At 50.6% G+C, this 21,870-nt stretch overlaps 2 protein-coding genes and 1 non-coding gene across 9 annotated transcripts in view; 2 read left to right on the top strand and 1 right to left on the bottom strand.

Annotated features, from left to right (window-relative positions):
- Srcin1 (SRC kinase signaling inhibitor 1) overlaps positions 1–7,669 on the top strand; it is a 74,967-nt gene extending 67,298 nt beyond the window's left edge. For 4 of the 5 annotated variants that reach the window (XM_045158436.1, XM_045158433.1, XM_045158434.1 and 1 more), the window contains one exon: positions 4,389–7,669. In XM_045158436.1, the coding sequence (XP_045014371.1) occupies positions 4,389–4,523 (135 nt within the window). In that variant the 3' untranslated portion in view covers positions 4,524–7,669. The other variant, XM_045158438.1, reaches the window with a different exon arrangement.
- A 2,391-nt stretch (positions 7,670–10,060) lies between these two features.
- Positions 10,061–10,229, top strand: LOC123463628. The gene has a single exon (XR_006639036.1). It is a non-coding gene; the product is annotated as a U1 spliceosomal RNA (small nuclear RNA).
- Positions 10,230–15,619: 5,390 nt separating this feature from the next.
- The window catches only part of Arhgap23 (Rho GTPase activating protein 23), a 113,909-nt gene continuing 107,658 nt past the window's right edge, over positions 15,620–21,870 (bottom strand). For all 3 annotated transcript variants that reach the window (XM_045158827.1, XM_004655784.2, XM_045158828.1), the window contains one exon: positions 15,620–16,615. In XM_045158827.1, coding sequence (XP_045014762.1) covers positions 15,620–16,615 — 996 coding nt within the window. The remainder of the gene's footprint in view (positions 16,616–21,870) is intronic.

The raw sequence follows: 21,870 nt of genomic DNA, 5'->3' as shown, positions 1-21,870 counted from the left end.
TTCTGACCAAAGGACTCAGGACTCGGTTTCTTGGATCCAAGACTGTATGTATGTATATGTACATGTATATGTATGTATATATTTATATACCATATATATCATACATACACACATGTATCTATGTCTATGTAGAGAGATAGAAAGAATGGGTGCCACTGCAAATGAATTCTGGATATATGCACCACTTTGTGCATGTGGCTTTATTTGGGTACTGGAGAATCCAACCTGGGCTGTTAGGCTTTGCACGCAAGTACCTTTAACTGCTGAGTCATCTCTTCAGCCCTCCCCCCAAGATTTTATTGTAATCAGGAAGAAGGAGAATGGGGGAAAGGAAAGAGGAAGAGAGAGGAGGCAGAAAGGGGGTACACAGAGAGAGGGCAAGAAGGATAGAGAGGAAAAAGAGGGGGTATATTCACCTGAAGCAGGGGAGCCAAAAGAGCAAGGAGGACCAGGAAGGGGTTGTATGGAAGGGAGAGAAATGGTCCTGTGAGGGAGGCTTGGAGTGGTCCCAGAGTTCAGGCCTAGTGTGGTCCCGGGGGTAGGGGAGAGAAGGGAGATTGGTAGTGTTCTGGGACAGTGTGAATGCTGGATGTCTACAGGAGATGTCTAAAGGCCTTGCATGAGTTGTGGGAGAAGGTCATGGTGTCTGAGTGAGAACACGCTGTGATGGTGACCAAAGCCAAAGGCACAGGTTCCAAAGACCAAAACTTGGAACAGATCAAGCTGAGGGAGGAACAGAAAGACTTACCTAGAAAGGCCAGTTTAGACCAGTTTAGAGGAAGGCCAGAAGCGATCTATACCTTTCTTGGGGACATGGCAAGTTCAGAAGAGACTGCAGGAGAAAAGCCGACATGTTCCCTTGGTGTCTTGACTTTGTGAGAAAACTTCAAATGGGGGAGATAAGGGCGGGGAGGGGTGGGGCTGCCCTGAGGTAAGTGATGAATGGACACATTCTTGGTTGTCCATTCTGAGTTGTCTCCAGGCCCAGGTCCCAGAGGACAGTGAGGGTCAAGTCTTGCCTGGCCTGTGAGTGGACAAGCAGTGCTCAGGTCAGAGATCCCACGGCTGTGGCCCAGGACCCTGGCAGAGCATGAGGGCCACAGCAGAGGGTCTGCATGCTTGCCTTCACTTTGCCAGAGGAAGCACTGGGTACCAGCCTCAGCTTGGTAAAGCATGCCTGCATCACTGACAGGCATCTGCACACCTGTGGAAGAGAAGCTGACCATCTCCGGCAGAAGAGCGGCCTCATGTCTCCGCAGGCTCAGGAGGCAGGGTTTGCTCCAGACTGCAGCTTTCTGCTGCAGACCCATAGGGAAGCCTGCCTCACAGCCTGGTGATGGACAGTAGATTCAGAAATGGAGAGTCCCTGTCACACAGATTTGTGTTTCACTCTTGTTTTTCAAGTTTTTTCTTTCTTTCTTTCTTTTTCTTTTTTTCCAGTGAGAGAGAAAGAACACCTGAGTGAGAGAGGGAGAGAGAGAGAGAGAGACACTGAGTTGGCATGCCAGGGCCTTCAGCCACTGCAATCAAACTCCAGATGTGCACCTTGTGTATGTGTGACCTTGCGTACTTGGGTCACCTTGTGCATCTGGCTTACATGGGTTCTGGAGAGTTGAACATGGGCCCTTAGGCTTCTCAGGCAAGTGCCTAACTGCTAAGCCATCTCTCCAGCCCTGTTTTTGCTTTTTTTTTTTTTTTTTTTCTTTTTGGTTTTCAAGGTAGGGTCTCACTCTAGCTCAAGCGGATCTGGAGTTCACTATGTAGTCTCAGGGTGGCCTTGAACTCACAGCGATCCTCCTACCTCTGCCTCCCAAGTGCTAGGAGTAAAAGCATGTGCCACCATACCTGGCTCCAGCCCTGTTTTTCGTTTCTTTTGAACTATTTTTTTGAGATAGAGGGAGAGAGAGAATGGATGTGTCAGGGCCTCCAGCCACTACAAACAAACTCCAGACACATGCGCCCCTTTGTGCATCTGGCTTATGTGGGTCCTGGGGAATCGAACTGAGTTTCTTTGGCTTTGCAGGCAAATGTGTTAACCGCTAAGCCATCTCTCCAGTCTTCCAGCCCTGTTTTTTTTTTTTTTTTTTTTTTTATTTGAAAGAGGCAGAGAGAGAGAGAGAGAGAATGGGCACACCAGGGCCTCCAGCCACTGCAAACAAACTCCAGACGCATGTGCCCCCTTGTGCATCTCAGCCGTTTTTTAATTTCTTAAAAGTTATTTATTTACAAGCAGAGAAAGAATGAGAATGGGCACACCAAGGCCCCTTGCCACTGCCAATGAATTCCAGATACATGCACTACTTTGTGCACCTGGCTTTACATGGGTACTGGAGAACTGAACCAAGGTTGTCAGGCTCTGCCAGCAAGCACCTTTAAGTGCTGAGCCATCCCCAGTTCCCCCTGATTTCAAGAGTCCGGATTGGACAAGAGTCTCACTAGCCCAGGCTGTCTTGAACTTACTATGTAGACCAGGCTGGCTTTGGACTAATGGCAATCCACCTGCCTCAAGCCTCTCCAGTGTTGGGATTAACAGGCATGAGCGACCACGCCAGGCTATTTTCACTTTTGTTTATAGTAGCCTTGTGGTTGATTGGTTGAGTTTTGGTATGTTGAGACAGGGTCTCATTATGTTAGCCCAGCCTGGGCTGGAGGACTCACTGCCCTGCCTCAGCCTCATACCTCAACAATTACTGTCATTGCCACCATGCCTGGCTTTAGAATATTTTTTTACTTATTTATTTATTTGAGAAAGACAGAAAGAGGGAAAGAGTGAGTATGGTTGTGTCAGGGACTCCTGTCCCTGCAAATGAACTTCAGACGCATGTGCCACTTAGTGCATCTGGCTTTATGTAGGTACTGGGGAATTGAACTCATGTCATTAGGCTTTATAAGCAAGTACCTTTAATTGCTCAGCCATCCATCTGTCCAGCCCCATGCCTGGCTTTGTTGTTGTTGTGGGTTTTTTTTTTTTTCTGGGCGGGGGGAGGTAGGTCCTCACTTTAGCCCAGGCTGACCTGGAATTCACTGTGTAGTCTCAGGGTGGTCTCAAACTCATGGTGATCTCTTACCTTTGCCTACTGAGTTCTGGGATTAAAGGCATATACTACCACTCCTGGGACCACTACAAGTGAACTCCAGGCACATGTGCCACTTTGTGCATTGGTTTTATATGGGGACTGAGGAATCGAACCCAGGCCTATAGAGCAAGTGCCCTTACTTGTGAAGCCATCTCTCCAGCCACCCTACTCCCTTTTTGGTTTGCTTATTTGTATGTTTGTTTTGAGGTGGGGTCTCTAGCCCAGGCTGACCTGGATTTTACTCTCTGTAGTTCCAGACTGGCTCTGAATTCACAGCAGTCCTCCTCCTGAGTGCTGGGACTAAAGGTGTACACACCACAACAAGCCCACCCCGCCCCCTTTTCAAATCAAGGTCATCTGGTTATTATTCTAGGAGCAAGCTCTAGGTGGGTCTTTACCACTGTAACGGCCAAGGCAGTAGTCTGGTCTGTGTAGTCCTCATCCAGTGGTCCCCAGAGTCCCTTGTACCCATACCAGAGGTGACTCTGAAGGGGTCCCAGGAGTCTGCATTTGTGACACATGCCCCATGTTGACCCCTGGGCGGGGGGCATTCCAATGGACCTTGAACCTCACTTCAGAGACCATAGCACCAAAGAACAAGACGGACAGAGAAGTTGGGGAGGAAGGGAAGGTTCTGACCATCAGAGAGTGTAGCTTGTGTCCTTGCAATGTGGCCTCAAGCTACCATGAAGGTCGCTCAGAGCTGGGGGATACAGGTGGGGCCACAGTGGGGCTTCCTGTGCTAGCAGGAAAGCTGGCTGTGGCAAGTGCTTCCTCCCCAATTTGAAGTTTGCCCAGGGAGGGCCAGCTTCCACCAGAGGCCTGCTGAGGGCTGGCTTCCCGCCAAGGCCAGAGGGACCCTGGACTGCTGGGCTGCCTTACTGAGCCCTCTGCCTCTGGCTGTAGATGCATCCTTATGGCTGCTAACCTTTCACTTCTTTTCCCTCCCCTCTCCCCTTCCCTCCCTTTACCCCCTCTACCTCTCCTGGGCTGGGTCTGTCTGGTATCTCTCTTCCACTTTTTCTCTTTTCTATCAGTAATTGTGGACCCATGTATCCCCATCCCACTCTGGATTCCAGGCCTGTTGGTCCAACCTTGTGTCCCTCCCCCAACCTCCTTTCTGCTCCTGATGAGCCACCCCCCCTTCAGGGGACCACTCTCTCCACCTACCCCCTCCGGTTTCTTGCTTTTGCAGTTAATTTTCTCTTGGATTCATGGGAGTTTTCCATTTTTCAAAACTACACGCTGGGAGGCCAGCATGAAGGCTCTCCTTTGCGCTCTCTGACCCCTGACCCCCTGTTTTTGTTCCAGGCCACTAAACCATCTAAAGAGATGAGCGGGTCGAATGAGACCTCGAGCCCAGTCTCAGAAAAGCCCTCGGGTTCCAGAACCTCCATCCCTGTATTGACTTCCTTTGGGGCAAGGAATTCTTCCATCTCCTTCTAGAAGCCCCTCATACCACCCCTCCAGCCTGCCCCTCCCTCACTCCTGCCATCTCTTCCTACTTCCCTTCATGCCCACCCCCTCCCTGCTTTCCCATCAGAAGGGCTGCGCGGGCACGGCCCTCAGCTCTCTACGCATCTCCCATTGGTGTTTTTGGTTTTTTTGAATGATTCACTTTTAATTCTCTCTCTTTTTTTTTTTTTTTTTTTTAAAGAGTGAAAGAGGAAAACTAAAAACCAAACACACCACCTTCCTTGACTTCCTATTCCCTAGTGACCTTTCCTTGGCCCACTTCCTGTCATTCTCTCCTGCTCTGCTCTTTCACCTTCTTCCTCCCCAATCCATCCAAAGGTCCCTCCTTCCTCTAACTTCCCAAGAACACTCAGAACAAACTCTGAGCCACGGAGACTCGGAACAGCAAGAGGCCCCCTCAGCTTACCGGGTCACTTCCTGGAGGAACACGTGGACATTGGACTGACCCTGGCATCAGGCTGGACAATGGACAAGGGAGACTCTGGCTCTGGAGATGCCCTACTCCCTGTCCATCCTCTGTCAAGACTGAACCCTGCTGCCTTCCTCTCCAGCTCCAGTGGGCCTGGAGACAGGACTGTTGGAGGGGCCCTCTGGAGAGGAGGCCAAGGCTGAGAGGCCCCAAATGGAGTGTGAGGCCGGGAGCCTGGGTCCCTGGGATGGAGCCGGCTTGCTGGGGCTCAGCGTCCGGCTGGTGCTAGCTGAGGATAGAAGGGGCCCCTGGAGACACCTCAAGTGGAGGGTGGTCATGTGGACAGCCTGCCCCTGAGACTGCCTTGAGAGAAGGCAGCCCTGAGAGGGGCATCTGGTACTTTTAGTTTCCTAATTTAGCACTTTAAATACCATTAACTTATTTCATGGGGGTGGGGTGGAGGGTGGAAAGGGTCTGGTCGTGAGATAAACAGGGAGAAGAGAGGGACTGGTTGGCGGCACTGAGGACGGTGCTGACCCCCAGCTGGGGGCAACATGACTTGCATCCAGCCTCTGTGATTTGAGGGTCTTCAGGGAAGGGTTGAGATGTGGTTTCTCTGGGGATCTGGTGACCACTGGTAAGGTGTTTGAGGGTCCCCGAGACAGAACAGCCAGCCAGTGTCCTGCCTGTGGACATGCTGCAGAGGCTCTGGAGACAAGGGAGAGGCTGGATTTCGGTTCTTGATCACAGCAGATGAAGATTAAATGGAGGGGATGGTGGGGGTGAATGGGGTTCCATTTGGAGCACAAAGTGAAGTAAGCACAGGGAGGGGGTCTTGGGCACTAGCCCCCCAGTAAGCACAGAAAGGAGCCATTTGAAGGGTAGAACCCCAAGACCTTAGGGCTGGTGTGGGGAGGGCCTGGGCAGCTGTTGAGGGTTCTCTTTAGGGAGGGAGGGGAAACTAGGTTGTTTTTTTTTTTCCCCCTTCTGTTTTTGTTTTCATTGACTCATCCTTGTTTTTTTCTTTTTACTTTTTTTCTTTTTTATTTAAGCTTTGGATCATTTTTGTACCAAGGCAAGCAAGCCTTTTTGAAAAATAACAAAAGAAGAAAAAAAAATCCCTCCTAGAAAAAAAAAATTTAAAAAAACAAAACTAGAAAATAGGAAAAAAAAAAGGACCTCATAAATGATGCAATTACTTTTAATTGCAAGCAACTCTTTACATTTAAGTGAAGTGTCTTAACATTTTATATTGTTTTAAAAATATATTTACATATTATATATATAATATACGTAATATAAATATATATAAATATTTAAAAAAGAAAAAAAAAACAAAACCATGGCGCACTCTCCCTGGCCGCTAGCTTGGCGGGGGAGGGGGGCTGGGGACAGGCACGTGGCCTGGTGTCTGTGGTCCTGTGAAGCGTTCGGTTTGACTTGGCTGTACAGAGACCCCTGACTTGGGAGGGGAGGGGAGTGGGGCCTCTCCGCTCCATTAACTCTCTGCTTGCTACTCTTCGCTTGCCCCCACGGCCCCTCAAGCCCTGTGACCTGAGTGTGCACTCCTACGTCATTGTCCTGAGTTGAATGTCCTTTGTTGGGGGGGAGAGCCGTGGGGAAGTATCCATCCATGCAGGGAGCCAGGCCCATTCCATACTCTCAGGTCGGCCCCGTGGGATTTGCATCATCCTTCACTTTGGCTCCAGCGCATGTATGGGCTAGGAGACATTAGCGTTGGGTTGTATGCAGGCTGTGTGTGTGTGTGTGTGTGTGTGTGTGTGTGTGTGCAGGCTGTGTGTGTGTGTGCGCGCGCGCACGCTTCTGTGTGTATGTCTTCACACCCGCACAAGCCCACTTACCTGTGTGTATATGCATGGGATGTGTGTGCACAGGCATGGCCTATGTCATATGCGTGGAGGGGTGGGTAGCTGCATGTTTGGCATCAGCCTTGGGAGTGAGACCATGTATACTGTGTGTGGATTGGCTGTTTGTGTGAGGGCCACATTTGTGTAGAACAGGCACGTGCAGAGATGTATGTGAGCTGTGTCCGTGGGTGTTTGGGTGTGCAGGTGCAGACAGGAGTGTGAGGGCCTCTGCTTGTGTGCGTGTGCATGTGTGCGTGTGTTTTAGCATCCCTGCACCCCCTCTCCCAGCCCCATCCCTTCCCAAGCTCCTCCGCTGTCTCTCTAAGCCCACAGCACGTCAGTGCCCTCCCCACCCCCAGCTGCATGCGCCTTGCTGCTCTGTCCATCAGTGTGTGCTTGACCAAGAGAAACTACCACATTGGAGGACCCTGTACCTGGTCCCCCGCCCCCACCCACTGTGCTGTGTTACTCGCATGGGGGGTTCTCTGCAGCCCCTTCCACAATATGCTGTTTCCCTTAGGGTCTCAGGGCAGAGGCTCTCAGTAGGATCCCTGGCGGGGCACCTCCCAGGGCCAGCCCGGCTCCACCCCCACCCCGTCCACCCCGTAGGGCCTGTGTTGGTGTAGCAGTGACGGCTTCCGTGGACATTCTGTGACCTCTGTCAGTGTAACTTGACAATTTCTAAATGGAAAAGGGTTGCTGTGTTTTCTGTCTCTCTTTTTTAATGTCCTTTTCTCCCCCACCTCCTTTCTTTACTTCCCTGCTCTTTCCTTCCTTTTCAGTTTTTCTAGCCAAGTGTTGGGGCTTTAATAAAACTTGTTTCTTTTTCCTCTCCTGGATCTCCTTCCCGGTCAGCTCCTGACTCATTATTTCTCCTCTTCACCCTGGAGGGCCTGGAAGGAGCTGGTGGGGGATCAGGGGATGGCAGAGCCTGGGCACTCCTGAAACCATCAGTCCTGGGTCAGCAGGCAGAGAATGGAGAAGGGACAGAATGGGAGCCCTGGGGCTGGTGTGAGAACTGATGCCCTCTGGGATACTGAAGAGGGACCCCACTATTAGGAGCCAGCTCCAGGTTGGGCATTCTGGGAGATGTCCTATGTGATCTTGGTGAGCCTCAAGGTGGCTCTGACACTCCCTACCTGTGAGTGACCAGACCAGTATTCAGATGCTGGGGATCTCCCCAGAGGCACACAACTAGGAAGCTGTAGACTCAGGATTTGAATCCAGCTCTGCCTGACTCCAAATGTTTTTCCCCACCCAAGTAGGGTTGGATTACCTCCAGCAGCCTCCTAGGTTGGGTTTCAGCCTCCCCCCTTCTGGGTAAGATGACCTATCATGTTCTCCAACCTTTCTACAGCATCGACTTCCAGAACTAATGTAAACATGCCTTAGCACTGTAGCAAGGTGCCCACACATGTAAACACCTGTGTTGGAAAGAAACGGACTTTCAACCAGCAGTGCACAGGGAGCTGGCCAGACACCCTGCTTGGAGTCTTCAGGTGGCTCAGAACTTGGGAAGGAAGCCTGGGGTTATAGATCTCCTTGACCAGCCCCTTCTTCCTGACAGCCATCACTTCTGTCCCATAAAGTAATGGCAGGGCCCAGGAAACAAGATCTTTTCAGCTGTTATTGGAGGTCCAGAATTTTCTTCTGCTAATGGGTCTCTGGCTCTTTGTAGCCAAAGGTTGGGACTGTGCTCACTGTGCTGAGCATCCTGATCCTTGAGTGAGTGAGCTTCTACCACAGCTTCCCAAAGGCCTCAGACCTCATCTTACCTAAAGGCTGTTCTTGTGCCCATTAGAATGTCAGCAGTCCTACCATCTCTTTCTCATTCCATTTCCAGAAGAGAGAGCCACCAACACTCCATGTGCCAGGGGCTATGCCAAGTGCTTCTTCAGTGTTCAAATGCCTCCCAAGTGGTGGCCCTCTTGGTCAGGGGTGCCCATATGCTCTCAAGACCTAGTCTTGGTCTCTGGGGCAGAGAAGCCAGCCAGAGAGCAGGAAGGCATTGGGACCATAAGCAGTGGAGCAAGGAAACAGACCTGGGACAGTTGTAGCCGTGAACCATGGGGAACACCTGATCTGCTGATCCTGAGACGTTAAGATTGAGGAGTGGAGCTGGGTGTGGTGGTGCACACCTTTAATCCTAGCACTCAGGAGGCAGAGGTAGGAGGATCGCCTGAGAGTTTGAGGCCACCCTGAGACTACATAGTGAATTCCAGGTCAGCCTGAGCCAGAGTGAGACCCTACGTACAAACAAACAAAAAGATTGAGGAGTGGAGCTGGGAATGTAGCACAGCTGGTAAAGTGCTTGCTTAGCATGCATAGGGCCCCAGGTTTGAGTCCCAGCACCAGTATAATCAGGATGTGGTGGTGCAGAAGTTGAACTGCATAAGACCCTGTCTCAAAGAAACAAATTATTGGGCTGGAGAGATGGCTTAGTAGTTAAGGTGTTTGCCTGCGAAGCCTAAAGACCCATGTTTGACTCTCCAGATCCCACATAAGCCAGACACACAAAGGTGAGGCCAGTGCAAGGTTGCACATGCCCACTAGGTCCTGCAAGTGTCTGGAGTTCAATTTCAGTGGCTGAGGCCCTGATATGCCAATTCTCTCTTGGTCTCTCTAAAAATAAATAAATACCTTTTTAGATGGTCATGGTGGCTCATGCTTATAACCCCAGTACTCAGGAGGCTGTGGTAGGAGGGTTGACATGAATTGAGTGCCAGCCTGGAGCTACAGAGTGAGTTCCAGGTCAGCCTGGGTTAGAGCAAAACTGTTTCAAAGCAATAATGTGAGACCTTGTGTCAAAAAACCAACCAATCAAAAAAAAAAAAAAAGTGAAGAGTGACCAGATGTGGTAGAACAAACGCACCTTTAATCCCAGTACTTCAGAGTCAGAGGTGGAGGATTGTCATGAGTTTGAGGCCAGCATGAGACTGCATAGTGAATTTCAGGTCAGTCTGGGCTAGAGAGAGACACTACCTCAAACAAAATAAAACACAAAGTCTAAGTTGGGCTGGAGAGATGGCTTAGTGGTTAAGGCATTTGCCTGCAAAGCCAAAGGATCCCAGTTCGGTTCTCTAGGACCCATGTAAGCCAGATGTACAAAGTGGTGCATGCATCTGGAGTTTGTTTGCAGCGGCTTGAAGCCCTCCTTCCCTCCCCCCCCTCTCTGCCATTTTCTCTTTCTCAAATAAATAAATAATATTAATTTTTTTTTTTTTTTAAATCTAAGTACCTGGCAAGGAAGATGAGATGCTATGGTCACGAAGGTGGTTTTCCTAGGGAGAGGTTCATCCATCACATTCCGGATGTGCTGATCGCTGTGATTTCCCCAGGTGCAGGAAACTCCACTGCATAATTTATGGCAGTGGTGGACTGCATTCACACTTTCCCCACACCAGTAAAAAGGAGGAAGAACAAAGAAGCAAGGAGTGGAAGCTAGAAACTCATCCCAGGCTGAAGGCTGAACGAGAGTGGGAGGTAGTCTGTGCGTTCTAGCTTGGGGAGGGACACGTTAGGATGGTGGGGCAGAAGCCTTGGACCAGGGAAAGAAAGGAAGCTGGGTTGTTTCTAGGAACCCTGGGAAGAAAGGCGTGGTGGCACACATCTTTAATCCCAGCACTCGGGAGGCAGAGGTAGGAGGATCACTGTGAGTTTGAGGCCACCCTGAGACTAGTGAATTCCAAGTCAGCTTGGGCAAGACCCTACCTCGAAAAACAAGCAAACAAACACACACACACACACACACACACACACACACACACACAAAAAAAAAAAAAAAAAAAAAAAAAGAAAAGAAAAGAAGAAGAAAGAAAAGAAACTGCTCTCACAGGTACCTGCCACCCAGTAGCTCTGGAAGGGAAATGGAGTTTCAGAGCAAGGATTCATGGCTACCAGTGATGGAGCCAAGGTGAAACTTGGCACTCCTCCTTCCATTTCTGGGCCCTTGGAATCCTCTCACTGCTCACCATGCTTCCACCAGGGCAGCAAAAAGTCCCTGCGCCTCTTCTTCAGTCCTAATCCATTTGAAGTTTTCCCAAAGAAACATTTTCTAGGTAACCAAACCCTGTGAACAGACTAGCGACTTTAGAGCAGTTTGTCTATTTATTTATTTGAGAGAGAGAGAGAGAGAGAGAGAGAGGGGCAGAGAAGAGAGTGTGTCTGTTTGTCTTTATGGCTTATTCAGACGAATTTCACGCACCATAAAATTCATCCATTTAAAAAGTCTACAGCTCAGTGATTTTTAGCATGTTTGCAGATATGTGCAGCCAGCACTGCAGTCTCATTTCAGAATGTCCTCACCCACAAAAATCATTCCTCATTTAGCTCCCACCTTACTGCCACACCCCAAGCCCTGGGTAATGTACTCATCTACTTCCTCTGTGTGACCTGCCCCGCCAGTGGTTTCACACACGTGGAGTTGCACAGCACAGCACAGTACTGGCTTCTGGCATAGTGCTCACAAAGGTCATGTGTGTTAAAAGTATGCCATTTCTTTCACAGCTAAATAGTTCTACCGTGGGTATATCCCACATGGGATTAATTGACCTCTAGGTTGTTAGTACATTGGCGCTGGGGTACAGTGTGTTTGCGTGTGCAGGCCATATGTTTTAGTTCCCTGGGTGGGGGTCTTCTAGTAAGATCCCTGGACTTTATGGTCACTGTAGTTCACATTTGGAAGAAGTGCCAACTTGTATTCCAAAGTGCACTTTTTTTTTTTTTTGAGATAGGGTCTCACTGTAGCCCAGGCGGACATGGAATTCACTATGCAGTCTCAGAGTGGCCTCGAACTCACAGCAATCCTACTACCTCTGCCTCCCGAGTGCTGGGATTAAGTCATGTGCCACCACGCCTGGCTTTTTCTGTTTAAATACTTTTATTTATTTATTTATGAGAGAAAGGTGGAGAGAATGGGCATGCCAGGGTCTCTAGCCACTGCAAATGAACTCCAGATGCAGGTGCCACTATGTGCATCTGGTTTATGTGGGCTTGGGGAATTGAACCTAGGTCCTTAGGCTTCTCAGGTAAATGTCTTAAACTTTTAGACATCTCTCCAGCCCACAAATCATCATATTTCTTAATCCATTCTGTTAGTCTCCATTTTTTATTGAGATGTTGAATCCATTTACATTCACTTTAGTTACTGATAAGGTCAGATTTATGCCTGCCATTTCTTTTCTTACAGCATTTATTTGGATAGTCCTTGATTCCTTCATTCTTGCTTTAAAAAAGGTATTTGTTAAGTTATCTTTTAATCCCCTCCCTCGCTTTTTGACTTTTTCCCTACCTCTGCCTCTCAAGTTTGAGATTAAAGGTATGAACCACCATGCCCAGCCGTTTACATCATTTTATTTATTTATTTATTTGACAGAGAGAGAGGGAGAAAGAGAGAGAAGATGGGCGCGCACTGCAAACAAAGTCCAGACACGTGTACCCCCTTATACATCTGGCTAACGTGAGTCCTGGGAAATTGAACCTGGATCCTTTGGCTTTGCAGGCAAATGCCTTAACAGCTAAGCCATCCCTCCAGCCCCATTTACATCATTTTAAAAAGCTACTTTCTCCTTCTTTTTTCTTCTTCCTCCTCCTTCTTCTTAAAGAAGCACACCTTTAATCCCAGCACTGAGGTAGGAGGAACACTGTGGTTCAAGGCCACCTTGAAAGTACATCATGAATTCCAGCTCTGCCCGGGTAATCTTTTAAGCCAGGCATGGTGGTACACGCCTTTAATCCCAGCACTTGGGAGGCAGAGGTAGGAGGATTGCTGTCAGTTAGAGGCCACCCTGAGACTCCATAGTGAATTCCAGGTCAGCCTGGGCTAGAGTGAGACCTTACCTCGAAAATACCAAAAAAAAAAAAAAAAATCATTAATTTTTTTTTATTTGAGAAAGAAAGAGGCAGGTAAAGAGAGAGAAGTGGGCACGCCAGGGCCTTGCGCCACCTTGTGCATCTGGTTTATGTGGGTACTGGGGAATCAAACCTGGGTCCTTAGGCTTTGCAGGCAAGTGTCTTAACTACTAAGCCATCGCTTCAGCTCTAAAAAGGTATTTTCTTAGTGGTTGCCCTGGAGACTTTACATGGGTACTGGGGAATCAAACCCAGGTCTTTAAGCTTTGCAGGTAAGCGCTCTAACCGCTGAACCATTTCTCCAGCCCCAATACACATTTAATTTTAACAGTATTCAAAACTTTACTCCAATGTAGCTTCATCCCTTCCCCCTTCCGTGTGTAGTCATGTCAGAAGACGATGTGTTTCGTAATTATTGCTTTGTGGAGTTTTCTTTTCTTTTCTTTTTGTCTGAGGTAGGGTCTTGCTCTAGCCCAGGCTGACTTGGAATTCACTATGTAGTTTCAGGCTGGCCTCAAACTCATGGCGATCCTCCTACTTCTGCCTCCTGAATGCTGGGATTAAAGGCATGTGCCACTGCACCCGGCATTGGAATTGAAACAAAAAGTTGAAAAAAAAAAGCAAAAAACAGAATCAGGTACTTTAACTTCAGCTCAAAGCTTCCTTTTGTGTGCTTATATGATGGATCTGCCAGCAATGAATTACCTTGGTTTTTCATTATTTACAAATATTTCCATTTACTTTTTTTGTTTGTTTGTTTATTGAGGTAGGGTCTTACTCTAGCCCAAGCTGACCTGGAATTCACTATGTAGTCTCAGGCTGGCCTCGAACTCACAGTGATCCTCCTATCTTAGCCTTCCAGGTACTGGCATTAAAGGCATGTGCCACCAAGCCCGGCCCATGATTTTTATTTTGAAGTCCAGAGCCTCAGGTAGTCCAGGCTGCCTTTGAACTCACTATGTAGCCAAAGATGACCTTGAACTTCTGATCCTCCTACCCCTACCTCCTGAGTGTGGGGATTACAGATGCCTACCACCCCATGCTAGTTTATGTGGTGCTGGGGCGGAACCCCAGGCTTCATGCATGCTAAGCATTCTACGCCCCTCAGTACTTTTTATATTTGAGAGAACAGGTTGAACTCCTCTCATCCAAAGCCTGCTATAGTCTATAAAAGTCACTCAGTGGGCTGTACCTGTTCCCTGTCCTTGGATTTAGGCTCAGTCTGACTCCCCCACTTCCAAGCAGAGCGATCCCAAGCAAGATCTATCATTGGCTCTGCATCTGTTTCTTCACATACCGGATGGGAAGAACAGTGGCCAAGTGTTGAAGGAATAATGTAGGAAAGCCCTTGGTGGGGGTGCTGGGCCTACTCACCTGGGGACTAGCATTCTGCCTAGCTCTGACTGGCGTCACCTGCTCTTCCTGTAGTTACTGTCAGGCAGCCATAAGCAGGCAGGGCAGTTAAAATCCCATGGAGACCCATCTGTGCCATAATGTACACATGGGCTGAGACAACAGGCGACCCTCACACTGTCCTTTGTAATACTGTTTGGTCCTGGGGTGACAGCTGGCCAAGCTGCCCCTTGTCTGCTAGGCAACGCCTGAGACCACTCTTAAGGCTTGCATCTGAAAAGCAAGGAGCCTCACACCTGCCTGGCCTCTTGCTGGTGTGCAGAGTGGGTGCCTGGAGGTCTGCTGGGAGGGACCACGTCCTTCCCTGCCGTTGCTCATACCAGTCTCCCAGGACACTTGAAAAAAAACATCCAGGGTCACCCTGCTACCACCTGACCCCAGCCACCCCCTCCAGGGATAGGTCCCTTTCCTGTCTCCACCCCAGTCCTGGGATTCCTCTCCCGCTTCCAAACAAGTGAGACAGCTCATTCATGCCTCAAGGAAGGCAATTTATTTCCAAGCTATAGACTGTACTTTTAAGACAGGACTTTTCAGAAGCAGGAAATCTTAGTTGTTGCTTAGAGAGGTGTGTCAAAGACACAGTGGAAGGAGCCATGCGGATGTGGGGCTTTTTTATCCAACACTGTTACAACACTTTTTTAAAATGAGCAAAACATCTTTAAAAATCCTTATAAATTCTTTATAATATGTTACACATTAGAGACAATATTTACAATAAAAGGGAGCAGAAAGAAATCGACTTTACAGCAAATCTTTGCAATAAACCAAGAGGACAGACTCAGAGGGGTTTTTTGCAACCCCACAGGGGCTTCCCTGGAATGAGTGAGGGTGGGGGGGGGGCTGGTGCTCTGAGGTGTATTTACAATGTGCGGAGAAAGGGAGTGGGTCCCACCCATCCTGAAGGAACAGCTCAGCGCAGACCCACCAAACCAGAGAGACACAGGTAGGAGACGGACAAGGTAGTGGTGGTCTGAGCTGTGGAAGGAGCAGGCTCAACTGGAAGGAAGGAAGGAGGGAAAATGCCAGCAGGCGGAGGGCGGGATGGCATCCCAGGTGCTCCAGAAACTGAGGAGCGGGCAGGACAGTGAGCAAAGCACTTACAAGGGTGGCCGGGAGATTGGCGTGCTATGCCCTGCTTCTGTAGAGGCCTCAGGTCCCCTTCTCTGGCTCTGACAAGCATGGGAACAGGGTTCCTGTGTGCACTAAAGGTGGGGGCCTTGCTTGGGGGCAGGCAGGGGCGCGAGGGGGGTGGGGCATAAGTTGCTACCGGAAACACCTTTGCACAGTTACTACACACACACGCGCGCGCGCACACACTCGCCCCCTCCCCCGCGGAACCCTCTCCTTAGACTAGGAGCTGAGGAGGAAGGACAGAGGAAAGACGCAAAAAGTCGGCATAATCCCCTATCTTGCGTTAGTCTGAGACTTGGGGCTCCGTACCCACACCCCGCGGCCAACAAGCCCACTCCCCCGCGCAGCTCCCCCTCCTCCGCCCGCCCTCCGGCCGCACGGGGCCGGCGCGGCGGTCACAGACGCTGGTGGAGGCGGGCGGCGGCCGCGCGGCGCGGGGGCGGCTCCTGCAGAGGCCCCGGCTCGGCGGGCGGCAGCGAGGTGGCGGACGAGGCCCGCGCCTTGGTGGACTCCAGGCTGCTGAGGCCCGAGTCCTTGTTGTCGCCGCGCGCGGCCTCGGCCGGGCCCGCCCCGCCCAGCTCCTTCCACTCGTTGAAGTTGAGGTCGGTGAGCGGGCTCTGCACCACCACCGTGTGGCGCCGCCAGCTGCTCCGGCGCCGCCGCGTCTCGGGCGACAGCGGCCGCCTCAGCCGCACGGCCAGCAGGTCGTCGGCGGTGCCGCGCAGGCGCAGGCGCAGCGCCTCCATGCGCGAGGGCCGCGAACCGAGCGCCGCCGCGGGCCGCAGCGACTCCTGGCTGCTGGACGAGGCGGAGCCGCCGCCCGGCGGCTCGGGGGAGCGCGCGCCCGCCGCCTCGCCGTCGGCGCGGCTGCGGGACAGGCGGCGGCGCGCCAGCGTGTCGCAGGGCATGAGGTGGTGCGAGCTGAAGGACGGGCGGCGGCCCGGGCGGCCCCCGGGGCCCGCGCCCGCCTCCGTGTCCGTCTCCGTCTCCACGTGGCTCAGCTCGCTGCGCTCGTCGTCCGCCTCGTCCCCCGCGCCCGCCCGTCGGCCCCCGGCGCCCGAGCACACGCTGCGGTCCATGGTGGACAGGGTGGAGTAGCCCGAGACGATGGAGCGCGTGTCCGCGGCCGGCCGCTCCTCGGGCGCCGCCGGGGGGCTGAGGCGCCCGGGGGTCTCCGGCGCGGCGGGCCCTGGCGGCTGCTCCTCGGGAGGCTCCTGCGTCCCTGGCGGCCCCGCCGCGGCCTTGTGCGCCTCCTGCTCGGAGTCGTCGTCCGTGCTGCTGCCCAGCCCCCGCGCCTCCCGCCGCTTCTTCCGCTTGCGGTTGACCGCCGAGATGAAGGAGATCGCCAGCATCTCCCGCGCATAGGGCTCTTTCTTGGGCGTCCACGAACCCTGTGCGGGGACACGGTGAGGGTGAGAAGGGGCTCGGCACCCTCCGCATGTCCACTTTGCACACCACAGCACAGCGCCCAGTCATCCCGCCCAGGGACCATCCCAGCGCGCCCCCTCCCCCCCCCCAACCTCAGCAGCCCCTCTAAGTCCGGCCTCAGCTCTCTCCTGGGAACTGAGGAGGTTCTCGCCTAGAGACTTCTCAGCTCCATATTCAACTCAAATAAATCCCCCTTTTTGGGGGTGGTGGGAAGGTAGGGTTTTACTGCAGCTCAGGCTGACCTGGAATTCACTATGTAGTCTCAGGGTGGCCTCGAACTCATGGCGATCCTCCTACCTCTGCCTCCCAAGTGCTGGGATTAAAGGCATGCGCCACCACGCCGGCTTTTCCAGATAAATCCTTTTGGAAGCCCAGCTTCCAACACACCAGTCCCTAGCAGACAGTCTCTCTGGCCACAAGCACCTATCCTCCCTCTCCATCCTTCCCAGCCGGAAGGTCTGCCCTTCCACCTATGCAGTGAATGCAGTCTCCCCAGGGCACCTGCCCAGTTCACTCCCGCTTTCCCACCTGTCAAACTCCAACTCCAGATCAATACAACTGCTGGCTTCTCCCAACCCGCAACCGGGCTCCCTGACCTGCGCCAGCCTTCACTGCTTATTCTGCATGCGTGTTTTGGTTGGTGCCTTCCACCATGGGCTGGCAGAACCTCGCTGCCCATCTTAGCCTCCTGGACCTAATTTCCATCTTCTCTGCCTCGAAGGGGAAGTTCCCATGACTCTGCTCATTTCTCTTTTTTGTGCATGTCTCTGGAAAAATGCTATTCCCAGGCACCACACCAAGCCTCCCCATCCTAGACCAAACTCTCCTGAGTTCTAGACTCCTAACTGAATCCATCTGGATCTGATACCTGTTTGCAACCCCAAATCCACCCACAGAGAACCACAATGTCCCTCTCTACTTTGCCCCAAACTGCCATTCGGGCTCTCTATCTTAAGGTGGTTCCCAATAGGCTCTCTGCCTCTATCTACCCTTGCCCCATTCAGTCCCCCCCCGCTGCAGAGCATCGCTTAGAGGCTAGACTCTGGATTTCTTTTGGTTGGTTTTGAAGCACTCCAGCCCAGGCAGGCCTCAAACTCACGGTGATATACAGGTGTGTGCCACCATGCCCTGCAGAAGACTCTGATACCTGCCCCCAGCCTTGCTCAAGGCTTTCAGGACCTTTACATGCCCCACAGCCTGTGCTCTGACCCCAACTTCAACACACTTTTCACTCTGCTGGAGACTGCCTTCCAACCCTTTGCTTGAAGTCATTTGTCACTTTGACATTTTTCTTTCTTTTTCTCTTGGTTTTTCGAGGCAGGGTCTTGCTTTAGCACAGACTGACCTGGAATTCGCTATGTAGTCTCAGGGTCTTGAACTTTTGGCAATCCTCCTACATCTGCCTCCCGAGTGCTGGGATTAAAGGTGTGTGCCACCACGCCTGGCTTCACTTTTGACATTCCTGGCAGCCCTCACTGTCTGGCTCATCCTATTTGCTGGATCATCTGATCAAACTACCATCTCATGCCAGCTGGTTCCAGTACACTGAGGTCAATGGTCTCTCCCAGGGAATGCTGAGCCAGTAGATTGACAAAAAGAACAAGGGGGCAACCCAAGGGAGACTATAGGAATAGGGGGTCCGTGGCTAGCAAGAACAATGCAAGCAAGTGATAAGGAGCCTGGCCTCCCTGCCCTAGTGAGCCCCAGATGGAGCTCCCTGCCACTGCCACGGGTTAGAAGGGACTCTTGCACTTGACTCCAGCAGCCTTGCTTTTGTAAGGGCATACACTTGAACACTGGCAGGTAGATGGCCCATGCCAGAGTGCACTCACAGGAATCTGGCCAGTGCTGACCTACCTAAGCAAAATGAGTGCCATTCAACTTACCAATGGTCAGCTAGCTTCACCCACTGCTATGGACTGAACTGCTCTCTAACTTCCTAATGTGATAGTATTTGGAGAGGGAGCCTCTGGGAGAAAATGAAGTTCCACTGAGGTTATGAGTGTGGGGCCCTAATGCTGGAATTAGTACCCGTTCAAGAACTCAAAGAACACCCAATAGAGCAATCTACAATCCCCTCCTCAATTCTGAGCAGAGGGCCTCCGGGGAGGTTCCCCAGACTAATGCAGGAGCGAGGCAAGCCCAGAATCTGGAGGTTCCTGGAGAGGCGTAAGTTTCATAGGCAGGAGGCTTTAGGAGACTTTAGGAGACGGCATGAAGCTCAGTGTCATGCCCACTGCAGACAGGTGTGGTCACAGGAGATAATGAGGATGACTTCTGTTTGGTCTTTCCCGGGAATATGAGGGAACCAGGCCAACAGATGCATTCTGAGGCCTCTACCTGCCCATCCGGCTCCTCAGCCTAGTCAGGAAATGAGCATGGCTTTTTGTAATCCACTACCACTCAGTCCCAACCTGCCCTGTCTCATTCACACAGAGCTGAAGCCCTCACCCATTTACTAGAGAAAATACAAGTCAGCTGGGGGCACCCTGCTAGTTATTACTAATGCTTCATGGCCATGCCTCCTCCCTCCTGATGCTACCCCAGGGAGGTGTCTTCTCCTGCCTGGTGGGGCTCAGGTTCCGGCTCTTCTCAGCCAAGCTTCCCTCTATCCACATGGCATTGCATATTTTTTTCCCCCTGGGAACATCTATTCCTAGCCAGGCCCCTCATGTCTGCGCATGCTGTCTTCTCTTCCTCGAGGACAGTTGGCCTGTGACCTCCCTCTGCCCCCACCACACTATGCCCCAAGTCCACACCCAGCTAGTCCTGCTTGCTCCAGTCCCAGATACGCCTCCTGAGGCCAGAAGCCTTCTTCTTTACATTCTCAGTATGGATACTAGCACATAGGGGAGGTTTCTGTTAGCATGACTAAATGAATAATTTAGATATCAGAGTAATGCTGGCCTCAATTTCTTCTGAAAGAGATTGTGGAGAATTGGTAATTCTTTTTGATAATAGTTTTTAAATTAAGTATTTAAATGGTATTTTAATTTAAGCAATTAAATACCACTGAAATACTAAGTTAAAAACCGGATGAGTATAGTTGTGGGTCAGTTAATAGTGGGAATATATTCTGAAAAATACATCATGAAGTGGATTTTTACACAAACGTGACATTATTCATCCACTGTATGCCTAGGATATCTAGGACCACCGTCATATACTTTGTCCACTGTGAACCAAAATGGTGTGTGGCAAGTGACAGGCTTTAGAATCAGCATGAAAATAAATCTCTGGCCATGTGTATAAGGGATTTTTTAGATTAGATTCATTGAGCTGGGAGGACCCACCCTAACTGTGGGTGGCACCCTCTCATGGGCTGGGGTACTGGATTGTGTAAGGAGGAGGAAGCAAGCTGACCATTTATCATGCTGCTCTGCTTCTTCAGTGTTGGGCCCAATGTGACCAGCTCCTGCCACCATGCCTTCCCCACCACAATGAACTGTGACATGGAACTGTAAGCTGAAATAAGCCCTTCCTCCCTTCAACTGATTATATATATATATATATAACTTATGCATCTGGAAGAGAGAGACAGATAGACAATGGGTGCACCAGGGCTTCTAGCCACTGCAAACAAACTACAGACCCATGTGTCATCTGGTGCATCTAGTTTATGTGGGTACTGCGGAATTGAACCTGGGTCCTTAGGCTTTGCCCCTTCAACTGATTTGTTTTGTTTTGTTTCTCAAGGTAGGGTTTCATTCTAGCTCAGGTTGACCTGGAATTTACTATGTAGTCTCAGGGTGGTCTTGAACTCATGGTGATCCTCCTACCTCTGCCTCCCAAGTGCTGCCTAGCTTCAACTGATTTTTGTCAGGTATTTGGTTTTAGCAACAAGAAAGTAACTGATACAAATTTTGTTGTTGTTGTTGCTGTTATTGTTCTTCATGGTAGGGTGTTGCTCTAACCCAGGCTGACAGGAATTCACTATGCAGTCTCAGGCTTGCCTCAAACAGTGATCCTCAAAACCTCTGCCTTCCCAGTGATGGGATGAAAGGTGCAAGACACCATGCCCAGCATAACTGATACAATTTGAAAAGATGAATTATTTAAAATTAAAATAAGGGGCTGGAGAGATGTCTTTTGGAAGTTTATTTTTTTAATATTATTTATTTATTTATATGAGAGAGAGAAAATGTGCACACCCTGGTCTCCAGCCACTGCAAATGAACTCCAAACGCATGCACCACCTTGTGCATCTGGCTTATGTGGGTCTTGGGGAATTGAACCGAAGTCCTTTGGCTTTGCAGGCAAACACCTTAACCACTAAGTCATTTCTCCAGCCCTGGAAGTTTGTTTTTTTTTTAAACTTATGTATGTATAATGTGGCATGTGGTGTGTGCACATGTATGTGTAATGCAGTAGGTAATATGGTATATGTACACATATGTGTAATGTAGTGTGTGGTGTGTGCATATGTATGTACCTTTGAGGTGCCCCATATGATTACCTAGGGTGGGGGTCCTCTGTCTGCAAGCAGCTGGCGTGGAGGTTTGAACTTGGGTTGTCTCAGGCCCCCTCAGGCCTTCTTGCTTACACAGGAAACACAATTGCTAACCCTTCTCTCTAGCCCCCTTTTGGAAGGTTTGTAATTGATTTCAATGTACTCTTTTCTTCCTCTCTTCTTCCTCCCACTTTTTTTGTTTTTTGAGGCAAGGTCTTATATAACTTAGGGTGGCCTCAAACTTGCTATGTGGTCAAGTCCAGCTTGACCCCTGTGTATCACCCATAGACTCGGGTGTTTTATTAAAGCTTGTAACTTGGGCCTCCAGCTGCCTGGCTGGAGGAGGTATCACTGGGGCACATCCTGGAGTCCAGCCCTAAGGTGATCTCCTGTAGTTCAGACTGGCCTTGAAGTAGATACAGTGTCAAGGATAATGACCTTGAACTCCTGACCCTCCTGCCTCTACCTCACAAATTCTGGGATTACAGCCATGGACCACCATGCCTAGCTCCAGCTTTTGGTTTTCTTGATTTTTCTAAACTGTTTTCAATTTCATTGATTTTTTTTTTTTTAGGTAGGGTTTCACTCTAGCCCAGGCTGACCTGGCATTCACGTAGTCTCAGGGTGGCCTCGAATTCACAGCAATCCTCCTACCTCTGCCTCCCAAATGCTGGGATTAAAGGCATGTACCACCACGCCCAGCTTTTTTTTTTTTGAGGTAGGGTCTCACTCTATCTCACGCTGACCTGGAACTCTCAGAAACTCTCC

The sequence above is a fragment of the Jaculus jaculus genome, chromosome 9, assembly GCF_020740685.1.
Source record: "Jaculus jaculus isolate mJacJac1 chromosome 9, mJacJac1.mat.Y.cur, whole genome shotgun sequence".
NCBI lineage: Eukaryota > Metazoa > Chordata > Mammalia > Rodentia > Dipodidae > Jaculus > Jaculus jaculus.
Note: the sequence above shows the minus strand (reverse complement) of the source record. Positions and strands in the feature narration are given on the sequence as shown.